At 53.0% G+C, this 14065-nt stretch overlaps 1 protein-coding gene across 4 annotated transcripts in view; it reads left to right on the forward strand.

Annotated features, from left to right (window-relative positions):
• The window catches only part of PHKA2 (phosphorylase kinase regulatory subunit alpha 2), a 78672-nt gene extending 65181 nt beyond the window's left edge, over positions 1-13491 (forward strand). For all 4 annotated transcript variants that reach the window (XM_069464352.1, XM_069464353.1, XM_069464351.1 and 1 more), the window contains 8 exons: positions 512-613; positions 3414-3532; positions 4328-4357; positions 5800-5853; positions 7744-7914; positions 10051-10104; positions 10777-10977; positions 11512-13491. In XM_069464352.1, the coding sequence (XP_069320453.1) occupies positions 512-613; positions 3414-3532; positions 4328-4357; positions 5800-5853; positions 7744-7914; positions 10051-10104; positions 10777-10977; positions 11512-11682 (902 nt within the window). In that variant the 3' untranslated portion in view covers positions 11683-13491. The remainder of the gene's footprint in view (positions 1-511; positions 614-3413; positions 3533-4327; positions 4358-5799; positions 5854-7743; positions 7915-10050; positions 10105-10776; positions 10978-11511) is intronic.
• The last annotated feature ends 574 nt before the right edge of the window (positions 13492-14065 follow it).

A 14065-nucleotide genomic window follows, 5' to 3' on the forward strand; every position in this document is an offset into this window, starting at 1 on the left:
TCCCCCGGTTCTCTCATTTGGATGTAAGTCCCATCAAGCCTTGCAGCACAGGGTGCCGAAGTTCCGGAGTCAGGGAGGATGAAGCACCAGTGACGTTTGCCATCGACCCTCCTAAGCAATGCAGCATCTTCCGCTCTGCACCTGACATTGAAGCCCCTTACTGGGTGTCTTCGCTGTGAGCCTGATCCCCCCATTAGTAACACCTTCACTGGGAGAAATTCTACCAGTTTAAATATAAAAACCAATTGCATGATGCAGCCCAACACTGGGGATCAGTACAATGTGAAAAACTCTGTGGCTAAGAATTAAGCAATTACATGATTTAAACAGCAGCATTTCAGATCACTACGGATCACTGCATTTTAGCCCTGAAGCAATAGTGAGGGCCTCCTGGGCGGGGGGCCCTGCCACAGCATCCTTGGTTACCCCCTCAACACCCAGGTCCACCTGACCCTACCTTCACCCTCCACCAGCCCTGTGTCTGGGACACTTACAAGATATTTGTTTTTAGGGGAAGAAGCTTCCGAAAGTTTAATGAACCTCAGCCCTTTTGATATGAAAAATCTCCTGCACCATATTCTAAGTGGCAAAGAGTTTGGCGTTGAGAGAAGCGGTAAGTAAATGCTCCTGTTACCTCTCCGGGGAGCTGCCTCCTTTCTACTCACGTCAGCATCAGCACTAGAGATTCGGGACCCAACGAATGTAGGAAGGTGAGGCTCCTACCTTAAGGAGATGGCCGGAGTGCCAGGCTCAGGCTTCCTGCTTGCTTGCACGGCTTTGGGACGTGCTTGCGGGTTTGCTGGGAGAGCTTTCCTGCCACAGGGTAGACTGGCACGTGAGTGTGATGTGCCGCCTCCCATGGCCGTAAGTGCCAGGTGCCATCATAGGTGCACAAGTGTTAGAAGTCAGGGGGAGACCCCAAGTGTCAGGACGAAAGGGCTGTCCTTTCAAATCAGCTGAGTGTCCTGGCCTTGGTTTGGGTAAAAGTATTTCTCAACTAGGACTCACGCCACCCTCCACGGGGCAGGGAGAAGACCCCACCCTGTGACACCTCACAGCACGTTCGAGCTGGGTTAGTTTGCATCATCCTGTCTCGCTCACTCCGTTTTTATCTGTGCCAGAATCCTGCTCGCAGTGCTACGAAATATAATCGCCCCCATCCTGGTGTGCTTCTTGTTCTCAAATGCTCCCTAATTATAATTGAAGCAATTATCATTTCTCCTCCTCACAAAGAAGCCAAATGATTTGCAGACACATTGGTGAATTTATTTCATCAAGCCAAAGAAGTGCACTGTGGGCTATCATTCCTTTTATTTAATGAAAAGGACCTTAGGTACTTGGTATTTTTCCCGAGTGTGTGCCAGCCACAGAGACCGCACCGTGCAACAGACGTGCATTGGTGGCTTTTCTCCCCTCCTGAAGGAGGAGTGCTCAAGATCCCATTCCAAAAGGAATTGCTAGTTCTTTTCAGTGCACAATTCTTGAAATGTAAATGTACAAGATAAATATTTAATATGTTCTGCTCATCATTGTAGTAGTCATGGTTTGATGCAGATAATTACTAAATATTTGTCATTAGATGTAAAGCTAGAGATTTTGTGAACCTAGGAACCAAGTAATGTCATTTGAAAGCCATAAATATGTCTAATTGCAAATAAGGACAGAAGACAAGCTGTCTTTTTAAAATATAACATCATTTGTTAATTGTCCTTTGTAATTGTCCAATTTCTATAAATTGGGAAGCTCAAATAGGCTTAGAATTTTGATTAAATCTTAAGATGTCTTAGATGAAGATTTGCAGCGAATACTCTATCCAGGCCTGCCTGTGGCTTCCCAGACCCCATTTGGCTTCTGCTTTCCACCTCCCTGGTGTCCCTCCTCCCTGTCTGGCTGGTCATTGTGGCTCCTTTGTGGGTTTCTCCCTCTCCGCTGTCCTTTAAATGTTAGTGTCCCCAGGTTCCTTATTTGTCACTACTGCCCTGGACAGTGCCGTCCACTCCCGTGGCTTCAGTGGGGTTGGATGGGAGGGTGGGACATGCAGGGGATGCTGCCTGAGGAAGTGGCCTTTGGGCTGGGCCTGCTTTGCCAGCACAGGCACATGCCCCATGCAGCGTGGCTGGCTGGGAGCAGAGGGGCGGATAGGGCTCCAGTAGGTAGGGCTTTGGGTGGCGCTGGGAGGATTGTTTGGGCTTTATCCTGAAAACAGCGAGGCCTGGGAGCTTCTGAACGGGCAGTGACATGATCACACTTGCCTTTTAGAATGAACTCTGTGACCGCAACACAGAGGCAGGGCTCGTGGCAGGGCCAGGGCCAGATGTGAGTCCCAAGGCTGGTGCAGTAGGTTGGAAGTGAGGGAAAAACCTCCCCGCCCTGCCCCTCAGGCCTCCACCTCCAGGCCCTGGCCACCTGGCTGTCCCAGCACTTCCCTTTCCTGCCCGAGGCCCTTCATCAGGCTCAGTCTGCTCTGCCACCTCCATTTCTTCTGGCGCCTCTCACCTCGGGCCAGGGGGTGGGCCCTCCTCTGTGCACCTCTGCAGCACCGACTTCTGCCCCTGAGCTCTGTCAGCCCTGGGCACTGTCAGCCCTGGGCACAGCGCATTCCCGCCTGCATCAGGGCCCGGCGGGGGCTGGGGGGGCTCTGCATCATCCAGCCCATGGCCCTGGCTGCCTGAGGTACAAGCCCCCCAGGAGCCCTCAGCAGTTTTGTCATTTCCCTGGGGCATTCCAAGGGTCACAAGGGAGTGGGGACAGAGCCCGGCAAGGTCAGTTCCAGTCCTACACATTAGTCATGACGAACCCTGTAGAAAAATGCAAATTGGATTGGGTGTATCATTGACCACTCGTCACTCATGAAATCAAATGCCATCATTAAACATGATGTGATAGAATATTTAATGCTATGGAAAGACATTCATGATATATTAAGTGCAAAAATGCGGGTCACAGAACCATGTGTATGTCCATATCATATATGTATCTACCGTGTATGTTTATATATCTATACGTATGTATGTGAGGATTCTGATTTGTGAGTTAAAAACAACTGGAAAAAAAACTGGAAGGATAACAACTAAAATGTCAATCGACATTAGTTCTGGCTTCCTTAAGTAGGTGGTTTCAGTTTTCTACAAGGAAGGTGTGCTTTTGGATAAGGAAAAATTATTTTAAAAAAACATATCCAACTAAGTAAAGGGCTTTCTGGCCACTGTTTTGCGCGTGCTGCGAAAGCCCCCCCACTCTTCCATCCAGCCCTGTACAAGCACGTGCTGCTGGCCGGGCAGCGAGGGCCCTCGCCAGCAAGAGGGGGACACGGGCACAGATCCAGATAAGCACATGGCCCGATTTCCTCCCTCGGGGTAGGTGCTGGGTAGTTCCTAAGAACCACGTGTGTGTGTGTGTGTTTCCCTCCCCAGTGCGCCCTATCCACTCCTCCACGTCCAGCCTTGCCATTTCCATCCACGAGGTGGGACACACTGGAGTCACCAAAACTGAGAGGAGTGGCATTAGCAGACTGAGGAGCGAAATGAAACAGGTAAGAAGAACACTTCGGTGGCAGCGAGGGGAGAGCAGTGGTTTCCCTGCCTGGGCTCACCCCAGAAAGCGATAGAAACCCAGGGCCTGAGGCTGCAGCCTGCTCTTTGTAGAGGATGGGAGGTCCCTTCTGTCCCGGGATTTGAACACACCCCATCCCCAGATAGATATCCCAGAGCCACTCACGTGCACCCATACCTACTCAACCTTAACGTGGTGTTCATGTGAACATTCTGGAAAACACCATTGTCCATGTTTGCCTCTGGTCCCAAGAACTACTCTTTTGAGTAGGCCACAGCCATTGAAAAAAGTAGAGTCAGGCAAAAAGTAACTGATCATCTCTGCATCAAATGCACCCTTCAAATGAAAGAATGAGAGGGCCCTGGAAATAGACTGGCATGCCCGTGACGCCTGTAGTCTCCACCAAACACAGGTGTCTCTTTTCTTTGTTTACCTTTATGTAATTTACAGTAAAATTATTTTGAACTGACCCCACAGGCCTGCAACTCAACATCTTTTCAGTCCTAATGTGCCAGGTACTGTGCTAGGCCTTGACCGTGATCCACGGTGGGAAATAGTTTCCTTCTGACCGTGACCTGCAGTGAGAAATGCACTCGGCTTTTCTTCTCAGTTTCAAATGCTGATCAGGACCCACCAGATCAAACTGGTGATGCACTAATGGGTCACCCCTTACAGTTTGACCAACATGACCCCGGCTTATCAGAGGGTGATAGAAGTAGCTAGGTGTTCTTGACTCAAAGCTGGTTTTTATTTCCTAATGTATTCTTACTTTCAGATGACTAGGCGATTTAGTGCTGATGACCAGGTGACACATTTTTGCCTTGTTTTGTCTTTCCTGTGTGCATTTCATGTTCTTTCTGGCTTGAATGTGGAAAGCAAGGCAGTGACGATGCAGAGTGTGAGGGCGTGGAGAACGGCTCTGCCCCAAAATCCAGCTCGGGCGGACGTGGCTCCGCAGGCTACAGGCGGCCCCCCAGGGACAGGCAGAGAGCAGGGCTCAAAGACAGGCGAGAAATGACCTTGCTCCATGCCTTTAAAAAAATCCATTTATCAAACTCTTGGGCTTTGTAGGCTACTTTGTGAAAGAGATGGTCCAGGCTGTGCCTCAGTGGGAGTTTATGTTCAAAAAGAGGGAACTAAAGGGGAAATAAATAGGGGGAAATGTGGTCCCACATTATATCAACAGAAAGAATACTGCTATTCGTGTCCTCATCTCCTGGGGGGATTTAACCCTGGAAGGAAAAAATGTAAGGATGCTGTTCTTTTATATCACCCTGGTGACATACTTCCTCCTCCCCGCTCCAGAAAACATTTCTAACGCTCTGATGTCTCTATTCCCCAGAGGCCTAGATAGAAGACCTATTAATGACACAAAGGCAGGTTCCACATGTTGTCCAAGGGCAAAACATACTTGATCTCTCCTTCCAATTTATGCTGTGCCCAAGTAAGGAACTGACTTTCCAAACAGCTTCCTTTGCCAGCCACTCGGTGGCACCGTCCCTCTGGTTCCGCATCCCGATGGCCTGGCAGTGGGCAAATATGAGTGGTTCCTTCTGCCTCCATTTCACACTGTCCTTGCATGTTATTGGGGACAAAATGATCACCTTTCTACTTTGATGCGTTTGGATTCAACTAGCCAGTACAAGTTTTGTATTTAGCTACCTATGTCAAGGAAATATTCTCTGTTTAAAATTTGATAGATGTCCTGGCATTTTAAATTTCAATTCACTTTTGCAAGAGCACCATGTATGTACACAGACTGCTGCACTCATGCAAGCTAAGGGTACAGTCTAGATTTTTAGATGAGGAAATACTTGTTTGGCCAAAGGTTGTCAGCCTGATGATATGTCATTTCACAAACACCTATTAAATATCTGTGAGGTACAGATGTTAGTGTCACTTACAGGTATTTTGTTGATCTCTGTAGATTTTCACAGCTCTTACCATAAAATATTAGCATTTCATGGCTGTGAGTTTGAAAAATAGTGTCATAACTCCATTAGGCACCCTCCACATACGACTCGAGCCGGGTAACATTTAGCAAGTTCTCGGTGGAGGAAAGCCCAGGCTGTGCTGCCAGGTGCCCGAGCTGGGTCGGCCTGTGTTCCCGAGTGAGAACTTCTCCACGCCCGCATTCTCCGCTCCTCCTTTCCGTGGGTGTTTTGGATGCTGCTCCATGTGCCTCCTCTCTGCTTGTGTCTCTTGGTGTCATTGCACATGACTGAGTCGACTCTTTTTGTTTTGTAGTTCTATTCTGTGAGCCAGGGCACGTCCAGCACTTCATATTCCTACAAGTCTGCGGTAAACCATGTGTCGATCCCGTCCCTCCCGCCTCCTCCTTGTTTGTCGTGTCTGAATCCTCTCGTGTCCTTCCTCGTGCTCCCACCCCATCCCCGGCGCCCGCAGACTCGCGCAGGGCTGACGTGTTTTCATGTGATGCCGACGGGCTCCTCCAGTGGGAATTCTGAGGGGAGGTCTAGAAAGAAGGCCGAGAAGTTCTTGAACTGAGCTTGGTTTGCTATCTTAGCTCTCAGTTCTCTGCTCGTGTGCCTCTGTGCGGTGCGGGTGAGGCACGCTCTCCTCACCAATTTCCACTGGCTTCTAGAACCTTCAGGGCATTGGTTCCATGCCCATGGCAGTGAACCCTTGCAGACTAGCGCTCTGCACTCATGATGCCCCAGCTGGGTGTGGAGCCCCAGATCCAGAGGAGGACTAAGAAGTGTGTTCATTGCAGAGGCGAGTCCCAATCTTCCTCCTGAAACTAGGAGGACAGAATCCGCTGAGTCGCTGATGAGTCTGGCTGTAATTACTTGTATTTGTGTCCAATCGATGCCTTATTTAAATGGCAATGAGCCCAATGGAATAACCCGACCTAACTGCCTTTTCAGACTAAGATCTATTGAAGTCCAAAGGGAGCAGAGAGAAGGATCCTGCCCCCTGCCCTGCCAGTGTGCTTACTATTTGCATTTTGTTTTTAACCCTTTAAATCTGACGTTACACATTGAGAAATGAGAGTGACAGGTAGTGCAGAAGAAAGAGATGTGTGAGGATGAAGCTTATCCCTTCTCCCACCTGGAGGCCAAGGGGCTAGAAGCCACCCACGGCAAGACAGCAGGCCGGGAGGGGATGCGCCCACTCACAGGCCTGGCCTCTGGGCACCACCCTGGTGTGGGCGCCCTGGCAGCGCTTCCTCGAGGCCAGAATCAGTCCTGCCTCAGGGGAGGAAGTGGGGAGGGGATGGCACCCTCTTCCCCCGCGTCAGGAAAGCATGTGTGCCCAGCTCACAGGCTGTCATTGCTCCAAATTAGGATAAAGCCCAGTGCCAAGGACAGGAAAGTAGAAAGTGGGATTGGAAAGGACGTGGGCGTGGGTAGACCATGGTCTCTGCGGTCCCCACCTGTAACCATGGACTCCCAGCCTTGTTTGCTTTGCCCGCAAATCCTTTCCCCCGTGTTACATGTTGTGTTCTCTGTGGCACCCACCATATGGGCAGGTGACTGTCACTTCCCTGTGCCACTGTAGCAGTAAAGCGGGCTCTTTGGCCCTGGGCTGCACTGCGGGTGCCTCTGAGAGGCTCACCTGCTCCAGGGCCTGGCGGCGCCCTCAAAGCTTTCCTGTTGCGAGGGGACGGGCTCCGCACACCAGGCCCAGTCCTCTTGGGGAGCAGCCCTGGCAGTGACAGCTGCCCTCATGAGCACTGGGCACAAGCCAGGCTTGCTCTCGGGGGTTTCTGCGCCTTCATTCAGTGAGTGCTCGCAGGCAGCTCTCTGAAGGAGGGCCGACCGTGTCCCCATCGTGCAGATGAGACCGGGCCCAGAGTTAGCGGCAGGAATGCACTGCCTGGGTTGGGCTCTGGACGCAGCTGGCGTTGCGTGGGGCTCAGCTCCGTAGCTGACCCCGGGCCCGGGCCCTCCCCTGTTCGACCTCCTCCCTGAGAGTGCCGGGTCCTTTGGATGCTGTACGGCCTCTTGGGGATGGGGGAGTATGTGGAGGGAGTTAAGTAACCAAACCAGAGCATGAAAAATAAATCCAGCGTCAGGAAGTAGACAAGGAGGAAGCAAGGAACCATGTGCCTCTCTGGGCAGGGGTATTCTGGTATTTCTGACTAGTTCCCTGGGCGTCCTTCATGCTGGCCAGCTTCCCCTGGGGCGCCACCCCTGAGGCTCCTGAAGGCCACATGCTGTCTTGCAGAGGTCCAGCACCCCATCCTCGCCCACTGGAACATCATCGACGGACTCGGGAGGACAACACATTGGCTGGGGGGAGCAGCAGGGCCAGTGGCTGCGCAGGAGAAGACTGGATGGGGCCATCAACAGGGTCCCCGTGGGATTCTACCAGAAGGTGTGGAAGATCCTTCAGAAGGTGAGCTTGGCCGCCTCAGGCATCGGTGCTGGGAGACACAGGCTCCCGGGGAAAGGAACTGTCCCCCTTACTGCCTTGGTGAGGTGCGGTGGCCCTTCCAGGCACCAGGTGGCATATGGCTGCAGAACAAGCAAACACACCTCCCCGACCTTGAGTAGCTCGCAACCTGGCACAGGGTTTCTCCACCTCGACACATTCGGGGCCAAGTCATTCTCAGTTATGGGACTGTCCCATGCCGTGGAGGATGGTGACCAACGTCCCTGGCCTCTCCCCACTGGACGCCAGTAGCACCTCCTCCCCCAGCTGTGACAACCAAGCGTCTCCAGATATTGCCAAGTGTCCCCTGGGAGGCAAATCCCCCTGGTTGAGAACCAGTAGCTGGAACCACAGCAAGGAAGACAAGGGGGCAGCGCAGGCTGTGTGGGACCAGCGTAGACGTAGTTCAGGAACATAGAAAAGTCAGAAGATAGGCAAGTACTGACGTGGGCAGGAAGGCTTTGGATGAAAACGCTGTAATGTGGATGACCCGGAACAGCCCCTGCAGACCCGGGCCCTGGAGTGACAGTTCAGCAGGGACCTGGATCAGGCCAGCTCCCAGCCTCCTGCCCGTTCAGACAGGCATGGTGTCCCTTTGTTCAAGGACGTGAGCAGGGCACAGTGTTGGGTTCCAAAGGCATACTGAAATGGAGAGCTTCCAGTCTGGTCCCAGGTCCCATGTGCCCTGATGGCACAATCTCTCCTACACCCTGGGCTACCCCTGCCTCCCCAACGGGAACCCTCAGGCCCCACTCCGCTCAGCGCGGGCCTTCCACGGCATTTCCCATGTGCCGGGGGGCGCTGGGAACACAGGAGGTGACGCAGCCACAGAATGCGCCCGTGCGTGCCTGAGCACAGGAGCCCGTCTGAACTGTTGTCCCAGGGGAGCATCGTGGGAAGACAGGCCCCCTTGTTCTCTGCCCCCCACATTCCATCTCCCTCCCACACTGGCCTCAGAACATTTGTGTGCCTCCCTGGGCCCCACCAGAGCTTGTCTTTCCTCTTACACAGGGGGACAGCTTAAAGCTTCTGTGCAAACCAAGACAGATTATTTTTCCCCTAAACTATTCCTTTTTAGCTCATTTCACAGTAGAAGAGAGAACCATAATCCCAGATGAGAGCACACTACAACTGCCCTCCAAAGCCACATTCGGTCCGTGTTCTTTCTGCAGCGAGGCCCTGGCCTGTCGGGAGCTTTTGGCCTCTGTGTTTGGTGCGGCCCGAGGTCTTCCTCTCAGCCGCTGCAGGGGGTGCGAGGAGGTCAGAGCAGGCCCCGCCTGCGAGCAGCAGGGCTCCTGGTGCCCAGGGACCCACGTGCGAGCCGGCAGAGGCCTCTGGTCCTCCGTTCTCAGCCTCTCCTCAGCGGGCGGGAATATGTGCTGTGGCCCTGCCCTGGGCCTGCTGGGGACATCACCGGCCGGGACATTGGGATTTAGAAGGTGGCCAATTGGACCAGAACAAACTGTTCCTAGAAAATCTTCCCCACTCTTCCTGGGGCATCACATGCTTCCGTCCGGACTTCCACTGGCCCGATCCCAAGATGCTTTTATTATGAAAAAGCAGCATTTTGTGTTGAGCCGGCGCTTGGTATTTATATACATGGGTGTGCGTGTGCGTGTCTGTGCATGTGCTGGAGTCTTTTGCGATTGGTGCTTATTATAGAAATCTCAAAAATAGATGCCTGCAAAGGCACAGAAGCATTACCTCGCCAGAAGGAGCCACGAAAACCTCCCTTTATTACGGCACCAAAGGGGGCCTCGCAGCCGCCAGGGCCGGTTGCCGAGCGCGCTGTGGAACCTCCAGGGAGGACTCGGCAGCTCCCCAGGGCATTGTTCGGGTGAGATCTGAAAGACGCCTGCCGCTTTCCCTGGAATCATTCCATCGAAAACGCAGCCTGGGGGCAGTGAGAACAGCTCTCTAAAAATAACTCTGACAGTCTGGCGTGCTCCAGCCCTCGCGCAGGTTTCCAGGGCAGAGAGAGTGGTGTGTGCTCGTGCGTGCGTGCGTGCGTGCGCACGCGTGCACATGTGTGCGTGCATGTGTGTGTGCACTCGTCATCATGTTCTGCAGTATCACTGAAATGTGTGTGTTCTCCCTCAGTGCCACGGCCTCTCCATCGATGGTTATGTCCTCCCGTCCTCAACGACCCAAGAGGTATGATGAGCAAAGGCCAGATGCCAGCCCCTGCCCCCTTCTTGGCCCGTGACCACTGGTGCTCCTTTCAAGCTCGTCATGTGTAGACCTAAGGCCATTTGTGGGTCTGAGCTTTTTAAGCCACTTAACCCTCACACTCTGCGAAGCTGCTTTCCCGTATTTGTTAGCATCACCTTTTCTCTCCGCTTCATCCCAGAAACAGCATTTCTGGGCTATCAAGCTCATTAGATTTGCCCCAAGACCCCTTAAGACCCTCCGGAGAGAAAAGAGCCAAGCCCCATGCGACACTTGCTGGCACCTTCTCTCCAGCTGAGAGCTGTCACCTTCCCTGCTGACTTGTCCCCGTTCGTTCTTTTAAAAATGGATTTTTTTTTTTTTTTTTTAATTTTTACCCCACCCAAAGCAGCATGCTTTATGCCGTAAGGAATCATGAAGAAGCCACAGTGCACAGTTGAGAGTAGAGAAATGAGGCTAGGACAAGGCCGACTGACACCCCCCCCCCACCCCTGCCAGGAGGGCCCCTGCTGGCAGGCTCAGGACAGTGGCCAGAAAGGAGGAGCAGCTGAGCTGAGGCCCCACCCAGGCAGCGCAGTGCCCAGCCTTGTTTGCTTGGTTATCAGGCTGTGTCTGTGCCCGTCTCTCACTGCTGGTTGCCTGCTGTCCCTTTGGCAGATGACCCCGCACGAGATCAAGTTCGCTGTCCACGTTGAGTCGGTGCTGAACCGCGTGCCACAGCCCGAGTACCGGCAGCTGCTGGTGGAAGCCATCATGGTGCTGACGCTGCTCTCGGACACGGAGATGGACAGCATCGGGGGCATCATCCACGTGGACCAGATGGTGCAGACAGCCAACCAGCTGTTCCTGCAGGACCAGGTGGGGCGCCGGGGCGGCCGGCTCGGCTGGCATTTGTCCCTGTTGAGGCTGGAGAGTCTGTGTCCAGTAGGAAAGAATGGACTCGAACGAGGAAAATGTCATCACAGATGGGGAAAAAATGTCAGCCATTTGGTTAGAAACTGGCACAGTAGCTACCTGGGAAATCTAAAGACCTTTGGGGACGGACAGGCCTGCCTCGGTGTAGGGTTTAGTCCAAACACCACCGCTTGCTACACATGTGGCCCCGGGTGAACCCCTTACCCTGTGCACAGTCAGTTCGGGTGGAGCTGTCCTCTCATTCTAGTCTGCAACGAGCTGCAAACCGAGGTCTGTGCAAACACAGCGCAGCACCCGGAGGAGAAACACAATGCTCCCCGGCGGCCCTGGCTCTCTGCCGTCGCCATCAGCTTCCCCGCGGGCCTCGGGCCTCCAGCGACCCGGCCCCTCGCGCACGCCACGCACCTCCACCGCGCACAGGCATGACGGGGAGTGCGCGCTCTGCTCACGTGTTCCTCCTGCCTTCTCCCACTGCAGGTGTCGTTTGGAGCCATGGACACCCTGGAGAAAGACCAAGCCACGGGCATTTGCCATTACTTCTACGACAGTGCTCCGAGCGGGGCTTATGGGACCATGACCTACCTAACAAAAGCAGTGGCTTCGCATTTGCAGGAATTGCTGCCCAGTTCAGGCTGCCAGATGCAATAGGGTCTCCCCTGTAAATGTGACCACACCCTGAACTTGTCACATGCCCCCTAGCCTCACTGGGAACTTTCTTTTGTCCCCCAAGATCCCCTAGACTGTTGCAAAAGCATGTGCCATCAGAACCCTTACAGAGAGGATATGGCAACACTCAAGCTGAAACCGAGGTGCCGTAAAGCCACAGGCAGAGCTGGTGAATCCTGTGCTCCCCAAGGAGCCCCCTGGGATCATCTTCTAGGTTGATTTCACTGGAACATTTGTCACAGCATCTGGTCTCATGGACTCTGAGGAGGAATTGGAAATTGGTATCTTTCGAGTGCAGAGTGAACTGAGAAGCCAGCTTAAATTGGCTCTTGCAGAGAGTTACAGAAATAGGTTCCATGAGCTAGTGACACATCTTAAAGATGCAAAGATCCTTCTAGCAGCAGAAGCTAGACACTGGACCTTAACAAGGAGAACATCTTAACAGGATGCAGTCTGTCTGTCTGTGCACCACCCTGTTTGCCAAATAGAACAACTCTCTTTTTCTGTTGGATTTTGGTTGTCTTGTGCCTGACTCTCTTTCTTAGCCTCTCACGTTATTGGCATGGCTGCCATCGTGTAACATAATTCTCTATCGCCAAGATTTAGCAAATTGCTGCTAGTTAACTTTGGCTCATGGTCTGCAAGATTTTATCCTGCCTGCCCATGAACTAGGGGTTTTGTCTGCCTTATGAAAAGTCTCATATCTTCTGGAATCTAGTGGGGGGCAAATGGATCCAACTCTCCTTATAGTCAGGCAAACTGCCGTGTTAGGGCTGGTGTGGCAGGGGGTGGTCTGGAAAGGCCCATGTCCACCCTCACCCTCCGCACGGGGTGACGCCCTGGCAACCATGCCTCCTCCCGCGCCGGGTGACCCATCCCGTGATGAGTGTGTGTCAGCAGGTGCATGGGAATTAGTGGTGTGTTCCCCAAAAAATAACGCTTCCCTCTTAAAAATAGAGCCAGGCTGGAGCTTGAACCCTCTTCATAGAAGCGCTGTCATCTTGAAGCTCTCAGGTACGTGTAGTTGGAGGCACTGATTTCAGAGGAGCAGGGATAGGTCCTGCCAGGGTCTGGCCCATCTTTGACCAGTGTCCTGATGAATGGAGTTTCTCTCCAGACATTGTCTTACCTTGGGGTGACGGGGAGAAACAACAAGAACAGGGAAAACAGTTTCTGTAAATAATAAGCCTTGAAAGACGCATAGTCGCCTGGCGGCCAAATGGCACTCAGCCTGGTTGAGAGTGATGGGTTAGATTTATGGCAACTCTGCCTCCTAAATGGAAACGAGGCTGTTGGATCGTTCCTCGGACCTGTATGTGCAGGTGAAGAGGTGACGACACTCTAGCTGCTTTGAGGGGGCATCGCTGTGCCCAGCGCCCTCAGAGCCAAGATGCAGTGCTGACGGTTATTCTCGAAGCAGAGGGAAGGCGGGAGCTTCGGGTGCCTGGCAGCTTCCTGGCAGAGTCTCCATTCAGGCCAAGCCAAATCCTCTGCAGCTGCCCTGGGAGGGGCCGTCTGGAAGATGTCCCAGTGTCCCGGGCTTGGTGATGTGCAGGTACCTTCACGTGGGACTGCAATGCCTTGGTTTGCATTTCTTCCAAACCCCAATACTCTCCTTGCAGAGATGCAGAGTAGTTGCATGGAGAAAATCCCCCGGAGTCCCTGTCAACTCCTGCAGCAGTGGACTCATGCCTTCCCGGCATTTGGTGGCAGCCTGCGGCCGCAGCCCCACAGCAGGTGCACAGTGCCCCCGCCCCGCCCCTGTGCCTTCCTGTTGGCCCCCAGCCCAGGGCCCTCTCCCCTCGAGAGCCCGAAAGCCCGTCTGCATTTGCCTCTGAGGCTCCCTGGGGGTCACAGCTTCCCAGGTTTCCTAGTGGCATTTTCTTTTTTATTTTTATTTTTTTGTTTTTCAGCTCATTATGGGGGTACAAAAGATCAGGCTATATACATTGCCCATGCCTCCCCATTCCCCCCAAGTCTGAGCTTCAATTGTGTCCATTCCCTAGACAGTGCACATCGCACTCATCATGTAGGTGTGCACCCCTCCCCTCCCCCCCACCCCCATCCCCCCCGTCAGAACTTCAAGCATGACCATTCCCCAGGCAGTGCACATCGCACTCATCAAGTAGGTATACACCCATCCCTTCCACCCAGTCCCCACCTCTGTCTGATACCCAATTGGTGTTATTCCCAAATGTGCACTCAGGGAAACCAGTTTGCTGGTGAGTACATGTGGTGCTTATTTTTCCATTCTTGGGATACTTCACTTAATAGAATGGGTTCCAGCTCTCTCCAGGAGAACCAAAGAGATGCCATATCGCCATTATTTCTAATAGCTGAGTAATATTCCATGGTATACATATAC

The sequence above is a fragment of the Eulemur rufifrons genome, chromosome 30 (genome assembly GCF_041146395.1).
Source record: "Eulemur rufifrons isolate Redbay chromosome 30, OSU_ERuf_1, whole genome shotgun sequence".
Lineage (NCBI taxonomy): Eukaryota > Metazoa > Chordata > Mammalia > Primates > Lemuridae > Eulemur > Eulemur rufifrons.